The sequence below is a fragment of the Pygoscelis adeliae genome, unplaced genomic scaffold, assembly GCF_000699105.1.
Source record: "Pygoscelis adeliae isolate BGI_AS28 unplaced genomic scaffold, ASM69910v1 Scaffold282, whole genome shotgun sequence".
Taxonomy (NCBI): Eukaryota; Metazoa; Chordata; class Aves; order Sphenisciformes; family Spheniscidae; genus Pygoscelis; species Pygoscelis adeliae.
In genome coordinates this window covers 131,004-151,598 of record NW_008824352.1, presented here as the reverse complement: position 1 = coordinate 151,598, position 20,595 = coordinate 131,004, and the positions used below count along the sequence as shown (strand labels likewise).

General features: G+C 46.6%; 1 protein-coding gene across 1 annotated transcript in view; it reads right to left on the bottom strand.

Moving 5' to 3' along the window:
* Window positions 1-39: 39 nt before the first annotated feature.
* LOC103912867 (S-adenosyl-L-methionine-dependent tRNA 4-demethylwyosine synthase-like) overlaps window positions 40-20,595 on the bottom strand; it is a 107,965-nt gene continuing 87,409 nt past the window's right edge. The window contains exons 14-15 of the mRNA XM_009319274.1: window positions 14,669-14,836; window positions 40-1,557 (exon numbers count right to left, since the gene is read on the bottom strand). Of these exons, the coding sequence (XP_009317549.1) occupies window positions 1,336-1,557; window positions 14,669-14,836 (390 nt within the window). The 3' untranslated portion in view covers window positions 40-1,335. The remainder of the gene's footprint in view (window positions 1,558-14,668; window positions 14,837-20,595) is intronic.

Below are 20,595 nucleotides of genomic sequence, written 5' to 3'. Positions count from 1 at the left end.
ACCGGCAGAGCTGCGGGAGGTTAGCTGGGAAGCGGTAGCGTTGTAGCCTAGTTCAGCCATTCAGCAACTGAAGGCACAACCGGACAGCGGGGGTCTGTCCCGGCTGTTTGCACACCGATCCTCTGCAACCCGTCGGGGACTGCAGCCAACACGGGTGTTGCAGAAACAGAAAGGAAGAGGTCGTCGGCACACGAAAGTGGGGATTTTCCCCAGCGGAAAACAACCCATCCCCCTCCCATTTAAATGCAATTTTCCAGCCAGGCTGCAGTACCTCCAAACAGAGTGCCAGGCAGGGCCCAGGGTCCCCGAGAGCAACACCCGTGGTCACGTCACTGGACCTTGTGCCTCGACATCACCTCTCCAAATGAAAAGAGTTTGTTTCTTGACACAAGAGATCTCAACCAGATCCAGTTTTCACTTACACCAGATTACCACCTCCACCCAAACCAGCAGCGACACCGTCGACTTGTCCGTGTGGAGCAAAGGAAGCCATCTGCTGGCCCCCAAGCCTGCTGGCCCCCACAGCACGTCCTCACCATCAGCAGGACACTGGACACAAACAGCGGGAGTCTAACGGGGCTTTGAAGAATTATGTGTGTTGTTTAAGGCTGCTGGGGGAGTGGGATAAAACTACTCGGAAAATATTCATTGCCAAACCCATGAAGTTGGAAAATACTTGGAGAGATATCAGAAGTCGCAGACGATATTAAGAGCGGTGCTGTTTACTTATACCATTCCCAAGCTTCAGCTTCTTGGGGCTGGGTCTTTATAGCCACTGGCACCAGTGTTTAAAACACATAAATCTTTGTTACTGTCTGTACAATGATACTTCCAGCAGGGCTCAGGCTTTTAGATCCAGATCCTTCTGCGGTCCCACCTGCACAGATCCAACCAGCCTGTGGCGCTGAAATCCCCTTGGCACTCACCCTTATGGACGCGGAACGTTTTGCTGCCGAGTTGGGCGCCAGCACGTGCCGGGCTCTCCTTGCAGCAGGGCACAGAAGTCAAACGAACGCTCCCCCTCCACATCCAACTCCAAACACTCTCCGCTGTGGAGACCACAGCCACTGCCTCCCTCATCACACTGCCAGTTACGATAAATTGCTGGCATGTACCATTTGTGATTTATCTTGAGATAGAGAGCATTATAAATATTTTCATCCAAGAAGCCCTAAAAACAGGAGGGAAGGGTTAAATAAAGGCTTTACCCTCTCTCTCAATATCAAACGTCAGAAAAATCTAGGTGAATAGATTCAAAAGTCGGTGTTAGCCTAGAAATGGAGACCAAAACTCAGCAGCCAGCCAGCCCAGAGTTCAGCGAGCCCCAACCTAACCTCAGCACCCAGAGATGTCTCTCGCTTTGCTCTTCCGCTGGTATCTTACATCCAAGGGATCGAATCCCCTTTCTCTGGACCCAAACAGCGCCCAGAGAGGAGTTCTGGCTGCGTAATCGGCCGCTGTGAAAGTCTTGGACCCGCCGCTCCTCTCGTGCTCTCGCACCAGCTCCTGGAAGCGGTCGTAGTTGATCCAGGTGCACCACTCGCCATTGATCTTGAACTGGAAGGAAAAGCAACATGTTACCGAGCCAGGGAGAGATGAGGGTACTAAATACCACATTTATGCTAAGACAAGCTGGGTGCATATTAAATTGGTTACCCAGCTGTAGTCTTTTTTTTAATTTTCTAGCCACATTAAGGTCCAGGGTAAAGCCATCCAGAAGCTAATGTAGGATAACTGCTTTAATAGAAAAAAAAAAAAAGAAATTCAGGTGGGTGGACAAATACCCAGAACTTACTGTTTCTGAGCCACATTTCATCCACGGGGTTTGAAAACACACACAGATACAGGATGGCCATTTTTCTTACAGCTTTAGTCACTTAGTGCTCTCTCCTAGCAGGTAATCTCCATGAGGGTTTGACTGTTGGGTGCTTTGCCCGACCCTTCAAAGCAGCAGATCCTACCACCACTTCAGCCCCACTTTGCCAGGAGGAACGCTTCCACGGTGCATCCCAAAGCTTTCCCAGGCATGTCTGCACTTGCCAGGTGTCACTTACACCTGAAAGACCTTGGTTTAGGGAACTGGAAGAGCCCTGGAAGAAGCGTGTAAATTTGAGAGCGATGCCCAGGTACCCCTTGATGAAGGGACCTTTCCAAGGTCAACCAAAGCCCCTGTTCAGAGCGTGTGACGCCAACTCCAGGGCAGCCACAGCCTGGCAAAATGGTACGGGAGCAACACCAGAGCCGTGTGCTGTGGTGATTGGGATGGATTTGAGTGATTCTTAAAGGGGCAAGAGGGCTGTGTTTGGGAACAGGGGAAGATAAAAATGTTTAATGACATGAATCCTCTTTCCATGTGAGAATTTTAAGAATCGCTTATTTTGACAAGCTGAAGCTGCATTTGTCTAGCAGACCTGCTCTGCTAATTTAGCAACAGCCTTGACTGAATCCTCAATTAGGATTTATCTGAGCTAAAAGCTTATTATGCACTTCATCCAAAAAAAAAAAAAAAAAAGGAAACAGACTGACTCCCTGTTTTTTTCAAAAACCTGATGGTTATGCATTTAAAATGGCACTTGCACTTGACTTTCTGCCCAAGAGCTAAAAGCTTTTTTGGTTGGAAAAACTGCTCACACCTGCAAAATTCTGCAATCAAACATTGCTAATGCTAACCCATTGCTGCCTGCGTAATTACAGTGAATTCTTGCAGGAGTCGTCCTCTGCACGGAGCGGAGATGTGAGACTGCAGAGTCATAACAGCGCGGAACAAGTCTCGCCGTAAATAAACTCGCCCAACGCTCATTCTTCATACACTAAGGTGGAGGCCATGTCTCACCAAGGCGACACGTCCTTTCCAGTGTGCGCGTCCGCAAGTAAAGCAATAGCAGAGGAGACAACATATCGCCTGTAAAGCGGCAGGTCCCAAACAAGATCCAGGCTCAGGAGACCTGAACTTCCCTCCCAGTAAGTGTGGAGGTGCTAGGTGACAACTTCACGCCATGCGAAGACTCCCTGCTCCCCCCAGATTTGATTCGCTAACACTCAGCAAATTCTCGCACAAATTAAGGGCAAAAAAACCCCAACCCACAGGATCCAGCAAAGCCTTTAACACACATGGCACATGGGAGAGTTGTTTAGCACACGAGCTGTTGAGCTTATTCCCGTGATGGGTACGGAGCACTCCTAACACGTCAGATGGGTCCCTAGATAGCCTTGAGGCCAACTAAAAGAAACCTAGCACATAAAGAACAAAAAAGCTGCTGAGACTTGGAACTCAGCTGAACAGGTAAGTCGGTGAAGCCCCTTTCCTTGAAAACCAACGGGATGCTCTAATCTCAGGGTGGAAGGGGGAGCTTGCAATGAGCCGTTAACCCTGTGGGGTCAAGAGTGGCTCAGCAAGAGCACCAAAGCCACAGGAGATGCTGGTGCCACCCAGACCAGCTGAAACGAGGGTATGGACTGCAGCCACCATCCCCAACCCAAACACTGGCGTAGATATCTGCCTCTCCAGAATCTTAAAGCTAGAAACTGCACGAAAACAGCATACTATTACCTGTAGGAGATAGAGAACTATTTCTAGGCTATTTCTAGAAGAAGCCCCGCTCACACCATTGCTGTGTCAAGCCAGTCAATGGTGATACAGCTGCACTCACAACCGGTTTAATTGGCAACGGGTGGGTAAAAAAAAATCACCGTCCTACGAATGGGCTGGCATCAGTGCTGGTGCTTCCATCATCCACAGCAGCTTCAACATCAGTATAGCACTGTCACCGCCCAGCCGAGGGCAGAAGCGGTCCCGTACAGGGATGAGAGTCTGACATGAGTTTCTGGGACACGATCAGATGGTTTCTCTCTTTTTAGAAGCAAACTATTTCCCCCCACCCCCCCCAGTACCATGCCGTGGCTGTATCTCACCACATAAGCTGTTCTTCCATGGAGTTAGTGACCTTTGATGAGGCTAGCGGCAGAAGGAAATAAAACCGAAGATCTCCCCGCGCCAGTCCCAAAAAGCCCCCATCACCTGGAGTTGGGCAGCAAAGCTTTCAGAGGCCACCGGAGGAAGCACGCAGTGGAGCGAGCAAGGACGCAGCTGGCCCAAAGGCAGCGTGCCCAGACCCGCCGGCTTTCGGGTTGTGCTCCTGAGCGAGGTGGGATGCTGAGAGGTGGTTTGGTGAGTGGCTGGAAGGGACCTCTGCCCTCTCCTCCCCTCATCGCTCGCTCCCCTTAGCATAAAGCACTACGTATGCTTTCCCGGGGAGAAAACCGCTGCCTGGCGGGATACAGCCCTCCAGGCCTGCATAAACCACGTGCGTTGCTCTGCGTCCTGAACTTTGGCTAGGTCACCAAAGCGAGATTTTAAGCTATTTCATTTTGACTCCATCTGAACACGCAGCTCCTGACACAACGGAGCTATTAAGGCCGGGAGCCGCCTCCTGCAGATTAAGGTGACAATACCCTTCCCACCAGAACAACCAAACGAAGGCTGCCTGGGATTCACTACAAAAGCAGATCAAATAATATTAAATGTTTTTAGTGCTGCAATAGCACAGCTATAAAACATGAAGAAATGGGAGCAATCCTTTAAATGTGTCTTGGAAAGCAATTATTTCTGCTGAGGAATAAAAAACAGACAAACATGGGGTGGGGGAGAACAGCCCCAATTGCCCACAAGATTTACAGATTGGATTTTAACAATTTTGTGATTATTCCATAGATAACAAAAGATTTAAGACTCAAAATAGTTTCACAACATCCATATAAGAGGCGAGCCAATGCTAAACATCGGTGTTATTTCAGACTAATGCGGTCAGGTTTTTTATTGAATTTTTCACTACCTGGTTAAGTCTCTTAAGGTGATAAATACATCGACAAAAGACAAATGGCTGAAACCCTTCCCTCGTTTGTTTGTTTGTTTTTTGTTTGGTTTTTTTTTAAGCTAGCATCATTAAAAAAAAAAGTGATAAAGCTCCTTCAGCTGGCTCTGAAGCCAGGCTGTGCTGTCCAGAAAGACAAACTCGCCCTCAGAGGGCTTTGCTCAAGCAGTGAGATGACATGGGAGCCAGCGTACACCTTCCCCTTAGAGCTCGTGCTCCCAGGGTCCCTGAGCTCGGGTCCCCAGGCTCCAGTCCCCATGGTCCCACCACCGATTGCTCCCTACAGACGTGGCACCGGTGCACAGCAATGCAAAACCTGCCTGATTTCTGCAGATCCTACAGCCAGAGCAAGGAGCACTGCCCCGAGCAGGCATTAATGCTGGGAAAACAAGAGGCAAAGGAAGCGAGAGGGAACTCGTAGTGGCCTTCAAGCCCAGAAAAGCACATCTAGGCGTGATGCTGGACACCACTGGGGACGTTTGTCAAGGGGTTACACTACCTGGTTAAGTCTCTTAAGGTGATAAATACATCGACAAAAGACAAATGGCTGAAACCCTTCCCTCGTTTGTTTGTTTGTTTTTTGTTTGGTTTTTTTTTAAGCTAGCATCATTAAAAAAAAAAGTGATAAAGCTCCTTCAGCTGGCTCTGAAGCCAGGCTGTGCTGTCCAGAAAGACAAACTCGCCCTCAGAGGGCTTTGCTCAAGCAGTGAGATGACATGGGAGCCAGCGTACACCTTCCCCTTAGAGCTCGTGCTCCCAGGGTCCCTGAGCTCGGGTCCCCAGGCTCCAGTCCCCATGGTCCCACCACCGATTGCTCCCTACAGACGTGGCACCGGTGCACAGCAATGCAAAACCTGCCTGATTTCTGCAGATCCTACAGCCAGAGCAAGGAGCACTGCCCCGAGCAGGCATTAATGCTGGGAAAACAAGAGGCAAAGGAAGCGAGAGGGAACTCGTAGTGGCCTTCAAGCCCAGAAAAGCACATCTAGGCGTGATGCTGGACACCACTGGGGACGTTTGTCAAGGGGTTACACACCTCTGCCAGGAACGGCATGGCTGGACCCACGGGAGCCACAGGGCAATAGTGCAAAAGGACGGAGCTACCTGCCCGGGGTTGTGTTGTCCATGGACATGGCCAGTCCCTCAAACAGTCTATAGCAAAACTAATATATGTACTGCAAAGACAACCAGGAGCCAGGACTAAAATGGAGAGCCAAGTTACCTGGGAGCATCAACAGAGCACGGTTAACACCTCCCTTTTCTCTTATAACTCACAAGAGCGGATATGAACAGGAAATTTCTTTAAATTATCTTTTGCAGTCGGGTTACAGCTGCTCTGACTGCAGAGAGAGAAGCTTCTTGCTACAGAAAGCTATCAACATTCATGAAGAGCCACACTACATATTTCTTTTCTTAGCAACATATTTGCATAAGCAATTTTTGGGGGGTAAAAACATATGCATATATTGAGAACAATACAGTAGTACAATTTACTACATTCCTCCAGATATGCATAATTGCCGAGAAATAAACACAGGGTTTATACGAAAGGATAAAATATAGAAGAGAGGCAGAGATGGTGACACATGAAACACTAACACTGAAAAATGGAAATCAGCCAAAAATCAATTACTTTGTCCTAACAAGGATAATGTTGTATTTTCTTCAGAGAAAGACACACTGAAACGAGGAGGCTCCTCCTCTTCATCCATCCACCCTGGTCCTTCTCTACAAAAAAACTTAATGTATTTTCAGAAAAGGACTAAATAGTATGGGCTACATAAGGGAATAAAGCAGAGCAGTGGGGCAAAGCCAGCTGTGGCTCCCTGCAGTCCTCATCCTCGCAGAGCAAACCCTGGGTTGGGAGGACAGAGTCCGACCCCGATGGGGAGAGGACCCATGGGAAACCTTTCTCCGATGAGCTGTGTTGCAACACAGCATCCCCGAGGAGCAGGGGGAAGACTAGCAAGAGAAAGCAGAGCTTTGGGTCTTGCAACAGCTACTCTTTAATTACTCAAGGACGTGAAGATTTAGTAGTCCAACAAATGGATTCTTCCCCAGGCAGACGCACAGGGTTTAATGGTTGAGTACAGCAGTTTTATGTGTAGTTTTAAAGACCACACAAAAAACCCCACCGATCAGTGGTAAGCAGGGAAAACAGCACGTGCTTCAGTTGCAGGGAGGCACAGAAACCGGTGCAGCATCATGCAGGAGGGCAGGGAGAGCCCACTGCTCCTCTGATGGCTTTTCTAGTTACAACTTCCAGCATTTTAAAACCTGGCTTTGCCAGATGTTTCAGTCGACACTTATTTTGGTTTGCACATAGCACGAGACATGAAAGGAGCGTTTTGCAAAAGCAAATCTCAGCAACTCAGCTTTTAAAAGGCCAGCAGGTACGATGCTTCCCAGTCCGCACTTTCATGTCGCATCCCAAAAACCAAATTAAACCCAACCGCCAGCTCTGCTCTTAGACATTCAGAAATGATTAAGTCTTCTCCCTGCCTGAGCGTGAAAATCCTAGCCAAGCAACACAAGCCGACAGCTCACGCAGGGGCTCTGTGCTGCCAGGGTGCCCTGCTCCCCGTCTCCTCTCCCCACGGAGCGGCTGGATCCAGCACCATCTGCACGGCCCCTTCCCGGCTGCCACCCGCAAACCAATCCCCCAGTGCCAACAGCAGCAACACTGCCCGTGGCTTTGGCGACCCAGGACTGCAAGATGCATTTGGTGTTGCAGGCGGGGGGTTCCCTTCCAAAAAAAAAAAAAACCAAAACCAAAATCATTTTGTGCACAAAGACTTTTTTTTTTTTTTTAAGGGAAGTAATGCATTCGGAGCCTGCAAACATCACAGTCCCTGCACCGCCTGAGCACTTAAACACAGAGGGATTTAAAAAAAAAACCCACTACTACACTCCATTTATATTCTTTCCCGAGAAGAAAAGTTATCTCTGAATTATCTTTGGAGAAGCAGTTAGGATATCCTTAGTCCGTTTTTCAGTGCCTTTCCTTGAAATACTTTCTTTGCGTAAATATATTCTTTTGCTATTAAGGAAAAGCACTGTTCTGGGGAGACAGTGTGGCTTTGCACACAGGTCTTAAGCAGTTTTATTTATTTTTTAATTCCATGCTTACATATCTATGGTCCTGAAACCCAAAAACTTGTTTTCAAGTATCCGTGCAGCCTCCTGCCAGCTGTGCAGACTGCGTATGTCAGGCCGGGTGAGCTCACAGCCCACAGGGTCACTGAAGACCACTCGTCCCACACAGGCACACTACAGGGCTTATATTATTAAGAGTATTTTGAGAAAAAAAAATCTGTAGTAGAAATGCTCCTCTCCTTAGAATCCCTGGCAGCAGCTGGAACAACTCAGCAGCATCAAAACACTATATGTATATGTGAATGTATGAATACAAAAATAAATCCATCCCGGCTAATTTTACACTGGCCGCAGCTGGCCATGTGGCAGGGCAGGAGTTAACACCCATCACCCCTTTTATTTCCTCTTACATTTTGATTGTCACCAAAGAGACCAGGGGACACTTACAGACCCCAGGTCTGCTGTAGCGTATTGGTCCTAAAGGAACATCACAAAGCTTGCAGAGGATTGCTCCGTGAACCACATCCACACATTCGGTGGGGGAACGTACACATCTGGATTTTCTGTAATGGACAGAAGTCTCATGAACTGTCTAGACGGTGCAGCTGGGCTCTTGCAGGCTGCAGGAATTTAAATACCACAGCAGCCGAGGCCGTGCGCGAAGCTGGACGGGTAGGTTCAGCCCGCTCTCGCCATGGCTGATTTCCCAGTCTTTACCTTTATGACTCCCCTTCTGAGAAATAAAATCACATCTTCCCACTCCACTTCACTTCCCAAGGTCGCTTGGCTTAGAAGCATTTAAGACCGCTGGTACCCGAAACAGGAGATGTCCGAGTAGAGGGTAATGCCATGTCAAACGTGTTACTCGGGAATTAGTTACCGCTCCAGATTTGCAATGCAGCAGCTTTCAGCTACTGGTTTTCTATCGCTGGTCTCCACCGTCAGCCACTTCTCTGGGCTTGACATCAAAAAGGCAGCTGGAAAAATGATCTTGATGGCTCCAGTCCTGAGCTCCTTAATTTAAATTTGAAGACAGCCCATCATTGCAATAAACAAAACAGCTTTTACACTTTCACACAGGGTATTATTAAGCAGGTCATATGTAATGGGAGTGCAAAGCACTTGCATTACGCAACTGCTATGACTCTTTTCGCCACCTGCCAGTATGAAGCTTTCCAAGTCAAACAAATAATTCACTGAATTATTACACACGGTTTCTCACCTAATTAAGGCTCACAATTATTTAAGGCTCCCTTTGTTCGACAGTGGAAGTGACTGAGCTAGAGTCACTCAGGAAAAGAAGAAATATTGTAGATAAGATTAATCTTAACAGGGTCATATTGCTTGTTAAAAAGCTAAAAAACCTTTTCTTTTCTGTTACCAGTAGTAACCTCAGGCTTTAGGGGGAAGAAGTTAAGATTAAGCTGGTTATTAAGGTACAAATGCGTGCAATAGAAGGTCATAACCAATCCAACAGGACACCAGGCACACAGAGGCGAGAGTCTCACTACATCCCATATCTGTGGGGCTGAACGAAAATCTGCACAGTGACACCAAGCCCCGGGAATAACCGAGCTTTAAACCCCTCAGCAACTTTGCAGACAGTTAACAGCACCAAAAGTTTCCATCGATTTTAGACGGAAACAAAAAGTAGCCTTGTAGTTATACATTCAGTGTCTTAAATAAGTGCTCATTAGCAATCAGACATGTTAAAGCAGACGAAACACCTTCCAAACCTGGCGACTAGAACGCCTGGAAATGGGATTCGCTATTATGTTTCCCAAGAGAGTGAAATAAAAAGGCGACACCAAACCAACGCTGACCCGACCCATGCACTGCTGGGCGGACACCGTCCCTCGCCAGCGCCGTATGGCCCTACGCCCGTGGGACCGCTCCTCTGCAACTTGTTAGCTTCTATTTATTACATCTAATCTTGCGTGAGTTATTCTAAAGAAAATATTCGTTATTGCAGATTTTTTTTTTTTAATCCCTACCCGCTGCAGAGCAGAACATCTCGTCTGCCAATTAAACCAGGGCTATATCCAGAGAGTTTTAATTCCAATGGATGAAAAACGGATTACTTTAGCACAACTGTGATCTTCTTTTAATAACTAACAGATCAAGCACAGCAGAGCCACCTTCCTATTTTGAAGGAGCCAACGGAAAGGAAAAAAACCTTCAGGAAACTAACATTTCGTACTCACACCTGCACTAAGGCTGTTCTTTGGCTACTGAGACACCTCGTCCTCAGCTGGGGAGCAACCCCATCCCCTGCGTCTGCTGCAGACACGGGGACATTGCACCTATTTGGTGACCTTCTAACACGAAGCAGCAACCCAAGTTTGTTTTTCCCCTTGCACTGTAACGCTGTCACAGGTACGGGGTAACTGATGGGCGAGCAGGCAGAGAGAACGTGATCCAAATTCTGGATCTGGGATGCTAGATCGCAAGGACAGCTTATACTCCCCAAATGATTTGCAAGGCAGGAAGGAAATAAAATGTGATGGACTATTTTTCTCTAATATAACCCTTGTTAGTCGATCTGCAGCTGGTAGTTAAGTGCTTCCTTTTCCTCCCTAAATATAGATGAAATGCTCAGCATGGAACAACTTCAACGCCTTTCACCCAGCCTCTTGAGCCTTCTGCAAGCGCAGCCAGGACGCACGTGAAGCCTTCACGTCCCACCCGAGCCCCCACGGTACAGGCATGGGTGGTGCTGGAAAACCCAGTGGGAAGGAAAAGGCTGATTCCCTCTTTGCTGGGAAGATTTCTTGGTTGATGGAGAGTGATGAGCACCTTTGTCCAGGCTACTATCCCCCCCAACTCATTTCAGTTCAAACTGCCTGTGACACCTGCCTTGGAGGTACCCTGTGTACCCTCGGCACTGCATTTTGGTTATGAGAAATGAAATGATTACAGGGACCTTCCTAAAAGCATCTGCCTTGGGTCATTTTGTGGATGCCAGGCTCACCCTGCCACACTGGAGAACTCAATGCTAACCCAGACCACATCCACCAGGGAAATAATCCAGCTGGTGAGAGACAAGGGAGGTCCGGGGCACAGGACTGCATCCACACCACGAGGGAACATCTGGATCCAGGGTATGGACTCAGATCTGCTTGTGGAAGTCAGGCGTATCCATTTATTAAGGCAAAAAAGGATGATGGCAGCCACTTTTCTGAGCCCACCAGCCATTCGTTTCACCCTGTTAACCGAGACCTCCGAAGAGAGCAAAAAGCGATGGGATTTCAGGACTATTCCCTGTGCTACGCATGCCTAATTGACATGGAAATCAATCCCAGCATCACAGGGAAGAGGCAGGGATGCTCACACGTACTAGCAGACCTGCTAAGGACCAGACCGAGCAGCAGCACACAATACAAATTGCACTAACAAGAAACTCGCGGCTGTAAAGCAACAGGGAGAACGTGGCTGGAAAACAGCCCGCTTGCAAAAGCGAGGTAGATGTTTAAATGAACGCAATAGGAGATAATTGGCAGGCAAGCGTTTCGACACAATGGAGGGGGTGGTAAACATACACGCAAAGCAAATTCAACAAAGCAGGGCAGAGGGTTTTATTCTAGAAATTACCAAGTGCTAACTTTCATTCGAAGAAGTCTTTGCTGCAAGGCAGCTGCAGCACGTTCCCCCTTCTTAGGCACTTGTTACGGTCGTCTCGAGGATACATTTATTGTTGCAACCCAGGAAAAGCAGCCACCTAAGGTCTCTCTCTGGAAAAGGTTACTTGAATTAACCGTTAAATTATAAAGTTGCTGCTGTCTCTATCTCAGCCAATTAGTTCAAAAGCACTGTAATAAATTAGATTTTTTGTACCATGGTGTTTATAGGATTTGATACAAAGCAAATGTAATTACTCAAGAATTCAGCACTATTGCTAAAGAAAAGAATCAAATAGGATGGAGCCAAAACACACCAGGCACCTCTCAAGGGGAGATGGAAACCAGCGTGCAGGGGGGAGCGGAAAGTTGGGAGGAGGATGCAGAAGAGGCAGGGAAGAGGAGCCCTCCCACCCATGGGAGCCCAGATCAAGCCAAGGGAGGGCCGCACTCAACCCTGGCTGTCCTCGCTTGTCCTTCAGGCTTAGGAAGCTCATACCCAGTTGGCCCAAAAAAAGTGGAAATATCAGTAACTAATGGTTTTTCAGGTCACGGTGAGTGGGGTGCAGGCGTTCTGTGTTATTTTTTAGGGCTCTGTGAAGGGTAACTGGAAAACAAACATTTTACTGTAGGGCTTCAGTTAATGAGACTTTTCAAGCTCTCCTGGGGTAGTGCAGGAGTGCCAGATCCAAAGCTCCCTCAGGTTAAGTGTGACACATCTCACTTCCCGAGACTCACCGAGTCCTGAAGGCTTTCGCAAGCACCTCACCTGTAACTGCAGAAAGACACTCAGACATCAGGAACCCACTTCTGGTCAGCAGGGGAAAAAAAAAAAAGGGGGGGGATGTGTGTGTGGGAAGAGACTTGGAAGCTTAACGGTAGATTTTTAAGACACTGAAGTACCCCAAAAATGCAACAGCTCCTATCTCTGTATTGCTTCTTGATTTCCCAAGAAAATAACACCACACATACAAACCGCAGTTTCCTCTACCTAAAATCCCTTTTTCTACCTAAATCCGTAGCCTTAAGAGACTTCAGAGTCTAAATCCTAAATTATTATTCATCAAGTAAGCAGGTGCCAATCACTGATTCTCCATAAATCAAGGAGCAGAGGCTGCAAGGAAGATGCATTATTTCTCTGACATTTCCAGACTCTTTCGTACAGGCTGGCATTTCAATATTGGCGTTTAAAATTATTAATATGAGCACTGTTTGAACACCTCAAAACTCAGACCTAGAAGAACACAGTGAAATAAATCACATTTCCTAATGATTTTTATTACCGTCTTCCTGCAACTCCTTAACTTTTTAAAGAAACCTTTGATTTTGCAATTACTCACTCAGTTTGATTGTTCCCAGAGCACAGGTTTTCTGCAAATAATATACACTGACAAATTTTATTCTCCACTGGAGCCTGAAATTCAGAATTAAATGTAATAGAAATAAATTTATTTTTTATTAGTTATTTTAGTACCGAGTGTAGATTGTTTCCAAAAGACGCCCTTTCCTAATGGCTTTGGAAAGCAAAGCAGCTGTTGAATTCCTCCTGGGCCAGTATCAATCTATTCTTGTTACTAACGGTGTTACTTAAATTATGCATCGATAAGTTAGGTGGCAATCTGTTTCCTTTCTTTCCCTGGGCCCTTCACCTTAGAACGGAAAAGAATATTTTGCATTCAAGGATTTGCTCAGGCACAGTTGCCAGTGGCAACCACCAAGACTGAGACTGTAAATAAAGCAACTTTAAGGTGAGTTAAAACAACAATAGTGCCAGGTATCCCGTTTTTCTCTGCTCCTTTACAGCTGTTCCCGTAAAACTGCAAATTGCAAAAGCAAGCAACGGTTTTACAACTGTGCAGAAGTTTTCAACAATGAGATTCTAATAATTTTCAAACATGGATTTGAAATATTTCGGATCTTTTGCAAGTGGTGATGTTAACCAGTTTTTCCCTGTGCGTGCTGTGAATCACCCCGCATGGAAAGCCCTGCACCACCACTCACTAAAACCAGCTCCCGTCTAAGCGAGGGACGCGAGAGCGCTCGTGACTTCAGCAAACACAAGCGAAGAATATGCAGAGAGCAAAATCATCACAATTAGCATAATAAGTAGCTGCTCCATCAGTTGCCTAGCTAGCACATTATTATACATTTTTATTATCTTTCTATTAAGCTTTTCTGAAGCTCAGAAAGCCAAATTGTACTTGATATTTTTCCTACCCTGCATCCTTTAATTTTTTTTTTGGCATTTCATTTGTATTTCAGATTGTGTTGATGGTATTTACGAAGGAACCCAAGTTTCAAACAATACATTTTACACACACACAGGCTGCTGAGACTTGCTTGGCCTGCGAAGCACTCCAGTAGCGTAAAGGGATGCTGGACTGGTGTCAGAAGGCAGCACCGCTACCTCTTCTCCACCATTAGGATGCAGAATGCGTATAATTGTTCTAACTGCTTCATTTATCCTGCAAAACAGTTTTGCAGAAGGGCAGCTCCAGTTCAAAGGAAAGCATCCTCTGTTAACATCCACATATCAATGTCTCTTGCCAAAATTATTTCTCCAAAGGAAGAAAAATACATTATCTTAACTCTGGTTGAAAGGAAGGAGGTCTACGGTTCTGGTAGGTATCACAAAGGTCCAGAAGAGGAAAAACACAACCCTAGCCTATTCTGGTGTAGCTTCCTTAGCAAGCTGTCTGTGCCACTGAAAACCATCATGAAAATATAGAAACAAGACAAAGCCAGCTGACCCACCTAAATAAGATTTGTTCTTGCTTTTCGCAAAATGCAAAGCGAGTGTGACAGAGCACAGGAGATATTGCACTGAACTCCTCCTCAAGCTGTTAAATGCTTCTTGCCTGGATTGCCACGGTAGCGCTGTGCGTTGTCACGAGCAGCTGCAACCTGCAGCAGCTTCAGTAACTATTCCACAGCTCTCTCTCTGCAATACATGCTACGCTTCCCCCCCCCAAAAAAAAAGTATCCAGCTAACTCTAGAGAGAAAACGTGTTGGAACAAGGCAATTGTGCAACACTTCCAAGGAGAAGATACAGTGCCTGGTCTCACACCCTGGCACAGCCTCACCTTCTTGTGAGCTATCAGGAGACAGTTCGAGTGTTCGTGCTCGCACGCAATTTCATAGCCGGGGATGAGGTCGGCCAGCTCCTGGACGAAGCGCACCACCTCCTCGTGCCAGGGGACGTTGGCCATGGTGAGGTTGCTGGCCGAGCTTTCACCGCAGTACGTCACGCCCTGAGAAGAAACATGGAAATGGTCACTGTCAGCTTAACCTTTCACAAGCTGGCACATCAGCCACAGCAAACCCTGAAAACGGTCTGTTTTGTCCCCCTTCACCCTGTATCTTATGGAAAGGTAACAGATTTGGAGATGGCATAAAAAAAAAATTGGTCTCTCCCTCAGTGACACATCACCAAACTACTGTGTGCCCAGGCTTCCCCAGCAGTAAAACACAGGTTAGTCTTTATCCTGGAAAGTAGCTTTAAAAGCATTCCAATGGAGGATGCTCGTGCTCCTGAGCTACCAAGGAACCTTTGAGAAGGTCACTTCATTTTGAAACATGACATGCCTGGAAGAAAGTCTCACGAACAACCAATGCAACAAGTCAGCGTGACACTTTGAGATATCTGCCCTCTGTGCTGCAGAGGTAAGGACCTCTCCCCTTCCAAGCCAAGGCTGCGATTTCTGCCGCTGTCCTCCAGTATCCACACAAATCTCGTTCCAGGATGGCTTTACAAGGGCCTACATGCCCTCCTCCCTAACCGTGCCCAGGGAAGCTCCCCCAGCTGTACAGTGCTGGCTCTCCCTGCTTCCAGCTGTTCAATTTAATTATGAGAGAATTAAACCCGTCTATTTTAGCTACAGGCGATTGCTGTAACTGCTCCAGACCAAGAGCATTTTGGCAGTCAAGATGAAGAGACAGTCCCTGCACGCTGAAACCCATTTTCTGTCTTCCCCATGGTGCCCACGCAACGAGACCCAGGTAACCGAAACCTGAGGCTCTATGAATACGTATATTGGAGATTTTGAGTAAAACAGTTTTATTCACGTGATTGTTTGGATCTTGAGGTTTCAAGGTTCTTCCCAACTACTGGTCGTTTTATAGGAAAATTAGGATACTCCCAGTTTTGTTGTAAGAAACGGGCATTTGTGAAGTATTACGCATCCATGTGCAGATGGGCTGGGCAGCGTCCCACCAGGCAGCGGTGCCCAGACCAAGCACTGGCAGAGACGTGGCTTATTAGGAGGAAGGTGCAGGTGCAGACGCTGGCAAGGTAGCGGCAGCTTGAGCCCAGAGAAACAGCAGTTTTAAACACCTTTTCCTTCCAAAGAAAATGGGGGGAAAAAAAAATATCTGCAAGGATGCAAATCATCCTCTCCTGTGCACACACCAAGTGTATGATTCTTGAGAGCACAAAAAGCAAAATCACTAAAAAAAAAAAATTAAATGGCGCAAAAGTGGAACAAAGCAGAAGATGCCTGTGAACCTTGAGATCTTCTGAAGACAAGTGCTAATTTTTAGGTTCCAACCAGAGGGATGGAATTGGGCTTTAAAGGTGCAGAAATGGTGAATTTGCATGGTCTGGTGCCACATCACCCATTCCCTTCTCTAAGACACCTTTGCTAAACCAGAAGCAACTCCATGGGGATGAAAGCATCTTCACTAGGGGCAAAAAGAGAGTTCCCCCAGAAACAACAGGACTTTGCTTCTGCCCCTCTGCTCTAAGCTGTTCTGCAGTAGCCAAGCACCTAACGATCCTTAACGAAGCCAGCAAGTCAGCACCTCTGGGAGGGACTCTCTTTTTACAGCCTGGAAAAAAGGGAGACAAAGATTTGCACGGGGCCAGGGGGGAAGCTGTCGGGGAGGAAGGACAGCTGCCCTGACAGCATCATGGCACTGCCGAAACCTCATCTTCCTAATCCAGCCTGCTTCGCTGCTCCTCTCCATGGCAGCACTGCTCCTCTGACTTCCAGTTAGGACAAGACTTACAAAACTGTAAGAAAATTTCAACAGCAAGGTGCTGCTCTTTGCTGTTCATTCACTCTTTGGGAGGCAGAAGTACCCCAGTCGCTCAGCAATGAGCTCACTGGTTAGAGGCGACCACGAGAGCTGGTTTGCTGCTGGCTCTGCCGCTACCTCCAGCGATTCCCTCCACCAAGACCCTCGATGCCGGCATGAAAGGATGAACACGAAGCCTCACGTGGCCAAGTACTTCTAGAAACCAGGTGGAGAACTCTGCTCAACCTCCTCCATCTAAAGAAACATAAGTCACCAGTTTCCAAGATTATTCTTTAATTCTCTGGCTTGGTATCAGCACCTCTGTTCTCACACGGAGGTCTGCAGGCTGCTCACCAAGTGCTTGTCGGGGGGTGGTAGCATTTTAACGAAGATATTGAGCATGCCCCTCCCTGCTGAGAAGACAGCTACAGCGACTTCCAGGCACTCAGCACTCCAGACCCTTGTTAAAAAAAAAAGAAAAAAAAAAAGAGATTGGGGGCACTTGTCCAAACAGCTCAGTATCCTCCCTGGATATCGAGGGCCATGAGCTAGATACAAAAATAACACTGGCACAGTAAAGCCAGTGCAAACACAGTCAGTAAACACACAGATTATTTTTCAGGGCTGAGTACACGAGCAAACACCCCAAAATATAAAGGCATTTATAAAAACTCCCTCCAGCTCATCTCACTCTTACCATCTTTTGCTTAAATTAATTCAGTAAATACTGAGAACTGTTTGGAAAAAAGTCCGTCTCTGCCTGCGCCTCCCACACATGCAGAGGGAGGTGAAAATCCAGGCTTAAGCTGATGCTGTAGAAAAACTCTTATTGTTTACTGATGAGTAGAACTGACCTGATGACATTAAAAAGCAGCTTGTGTTGTTTTGGTCAAAAGCCACCGGAACAACTGAGGAATTTCTAGAATCCTACCACTCCACAAAGAGTCCGTACTGCTTTGTGAAACGCTGAGAACTTAAGTAATTGCCCCAGAGCGAACATCCACAGGAAACATCGAGGGATTTTTTTTTTATACGATTGATCTGCACTGATGGCAGATCTCCCACCCAATGTCGTCTGCCAGCCAGAAGGCCAGCACCGTTGCTCATGCACCCCCAAAGCTCCTGATCTCCCCTGACTTGGCAGAAATAAAGGTCACGCAGTGCTGGCATATTGTATCTGCACTCAAAAAAAAAAGAAAAAAAAAAGCTAGTCCATGGGGTGGGAAGTACCCAGCACGTGCAGGCTGACGTGACGAGCGCTACGAGCATCCCTTGGGCAGAGCACGGAGAGAAGTTTCCCGCCGCCCATCAGTCTGCAAAGCTCTAACTCACTAGTGTGAACAGGCAGGAGCACGAGTCTTTGGGGAAACAGCTTTTCTGATCGTTTTCTGGAAGCACACTCAAAACTAGTCGCTAATTTAGAAGCGGCATTGTTCAAAAGACACCTTCATCTCAGATTTAATTGTATTAAGTCAGCAGAGATACTGGGTTCCTGCTCCAGCTCCCTTCCCAACCACCCGATACAGCAAACGGACCAAAGGAGAGCGTGTCGGAGGGGGACGCGTGTTCCTGCTGCGCCCTACACAAAGCCAAGACAAGCACTGCTGGTTGGGGTGATTTACTTGCAAGAGAAGCTGAGGTCCTCTGGGTCGCTGCAATACCCACCCCCTGCAGCAGCCAGCTCCGTGCCCTGCGACGATCACTGGTCAGAACTTGAGGTTCTCCTACACCCCACTCCACCCAACTTCAGCCTCATCATTTTGAGATCAGCTGCTCTTAATTTGGAGATTTGATCACTTGAACCTCCTGAATTACTAAATTAGTCTTAGCCATGACCTCAAATTCGCTACTGCCTTGCTCCATCTTTAATTATGTTAGTAAAATTCTCATAAAATAGCTCAGCAGTATGCAGCTTGCTCAGATGTATTTTTGCTTATTTCTTTCTTTCCAGATAAAATTCTTTAAAGGCTCATCCAACTGGTTTAACCTGTGGTATCGCAGCACAGGTCTCAAAACCCACTGGCACCCAAAAGGGCAAACTCACACAAGAAACAGCTTTTCTTCTAGACAAAAGCTCAACTCCTCTGTACCTCTCTAGGTGGTTTCACCACCTTTGCTCTTTGGCTGAGCTGTTTTATTCCAGTCACAAAATCCCATCAAGCACAGGTCTTTAAAACAGAGCGCACGCAATTTTATGGATGATTATGTTTTGCATTCTCGTGTTCTTCACAGAGGAAAGACATTTCTACTTCTTTTTAAATGGCATTTGCATCCACGCTATGCTTATGGCACCTGGTCCCAGCTGACGCTGCACTCCCAAGACCTAATTCACCTACATTAAAGTTGAACATGTCATGTCCAGCAACAAACAGAGACAGACCCCTTGCAAACACTTAAAATTAGAGCAAGGTAAACCACGCAGTGCTTAAATAGGGCTACAAAAGAAACAGACTCATGCTAATTAGAAGCTGTACAAGTTTTGGAAGCAATTAGTCTCTCGCTGGTAAATTTATGAGGGACTTCCTCTATTAATCTGCCTCAAGCAAAGGATATTAGAGCCGCGCACCATAACTCAGAGCCAGCGTGGAAACAGGTTGACTGTGCACAACTGCAGACAAGTCGGGGGAGTGCTGAACAGGGAAGTACATTAATTTTTTAGCCCGGCTCTGAAAGTCTGAAAAAGATTTTAAATGTTCTTATATTAGAGCAGCCAGCCATGCAAATAATAGGATATGTATCTCCAAAGCTCAGCTGTATAGACGCGGCTCCATACAGCAATATTTTCCCTGCGTTCATTATACAGATTATGATTTGAGCAGCATGAAAAATGTATGACTACAGAGGGGGAAAATTCTTAGGAAGCTACAACGTGACTCATTCTTTTAATAAACTTCAAAGATATCATTTACAAAGAAAGCAAAGAAAGCGCAGAGGCAAATGGAATAACTAAGTGCTCGGATGGCTGATTAATTCACAAGCACAAATCAATGAAAATCAGCTTAGCAGCACACCGAATGAAAGCACATCAGCTTTCAGCTTCCCCAACTTCTTAAAACTTGAGTTAATTAACAATGCTGATACCACTTAAAAAATGTGAACAGTTGGTTAGGGCGGTCATGTCATATTTTTCAGTGATACACAAAGACAGTTATTAAGACATCAAGTATTAAAAAAGGAAACCATTCTATTGTACACCCTAAGCTCTTACACCAACTTCCCTGCAGTAGCAACATCAACGATGCTGCCTCTTAATTAGTCTTTAATAAGGGTGCTTTTAGCATCCTAATCATGCCACATAGCTTTGGCCAAATACCTTGAAACGCAGAAGCCTTTTGAAAAGCATCTCAGCTATTCTTGGTTATGCCGGTACGAATCCAGAGCAACCGCGCTGGGCGTGCTCTGGATTTCCATACTGCTGTAACAGAGCCGAGCGTGCACAACTGCATTTAAGCAACGCCTTGTACCAAGATTATCATCGCTGCAGCGAGAAGCACGTTTCTTCCACTGCGATCTGGCTCCTTGCCAGAGATCTCGACAGCCAGCAATCATTTTAATCCACAGGGCTACGAAGGAAAGATTACTGGGGAACTAAGTATGACAGCGCTTTGTTTCTCCACTCTGAAACTCCAGGCTTCCCAACTTAATTACTGAACAAGAGAATTTTCTTAACTCCTAGCCCACTAATTATAAATTTGTTTAACTGACGCTTGTGTGAATTAATAGAAGAACAAAGTGTCAGCCAAGCTGCTGAGTGACAGAGCCACTGTTTAAAAACTGGGGCAGCCCTGACCCAAGACAAATATAAAAAACCTCAAATGACATGTTGATAGATTGCACTCCCTGCAATAAAAATGCTTATGATCCAAGCATCAGCATTGTCCAAATTATATACACAAGCTCTCATGCACGTCTGCTCCTCACTGGAGTGGATTCAGGCTCATTGGTTGTTTTTAATAATCGCTTTCAAGTTGATTTAACAAAAGACATCGGTTTG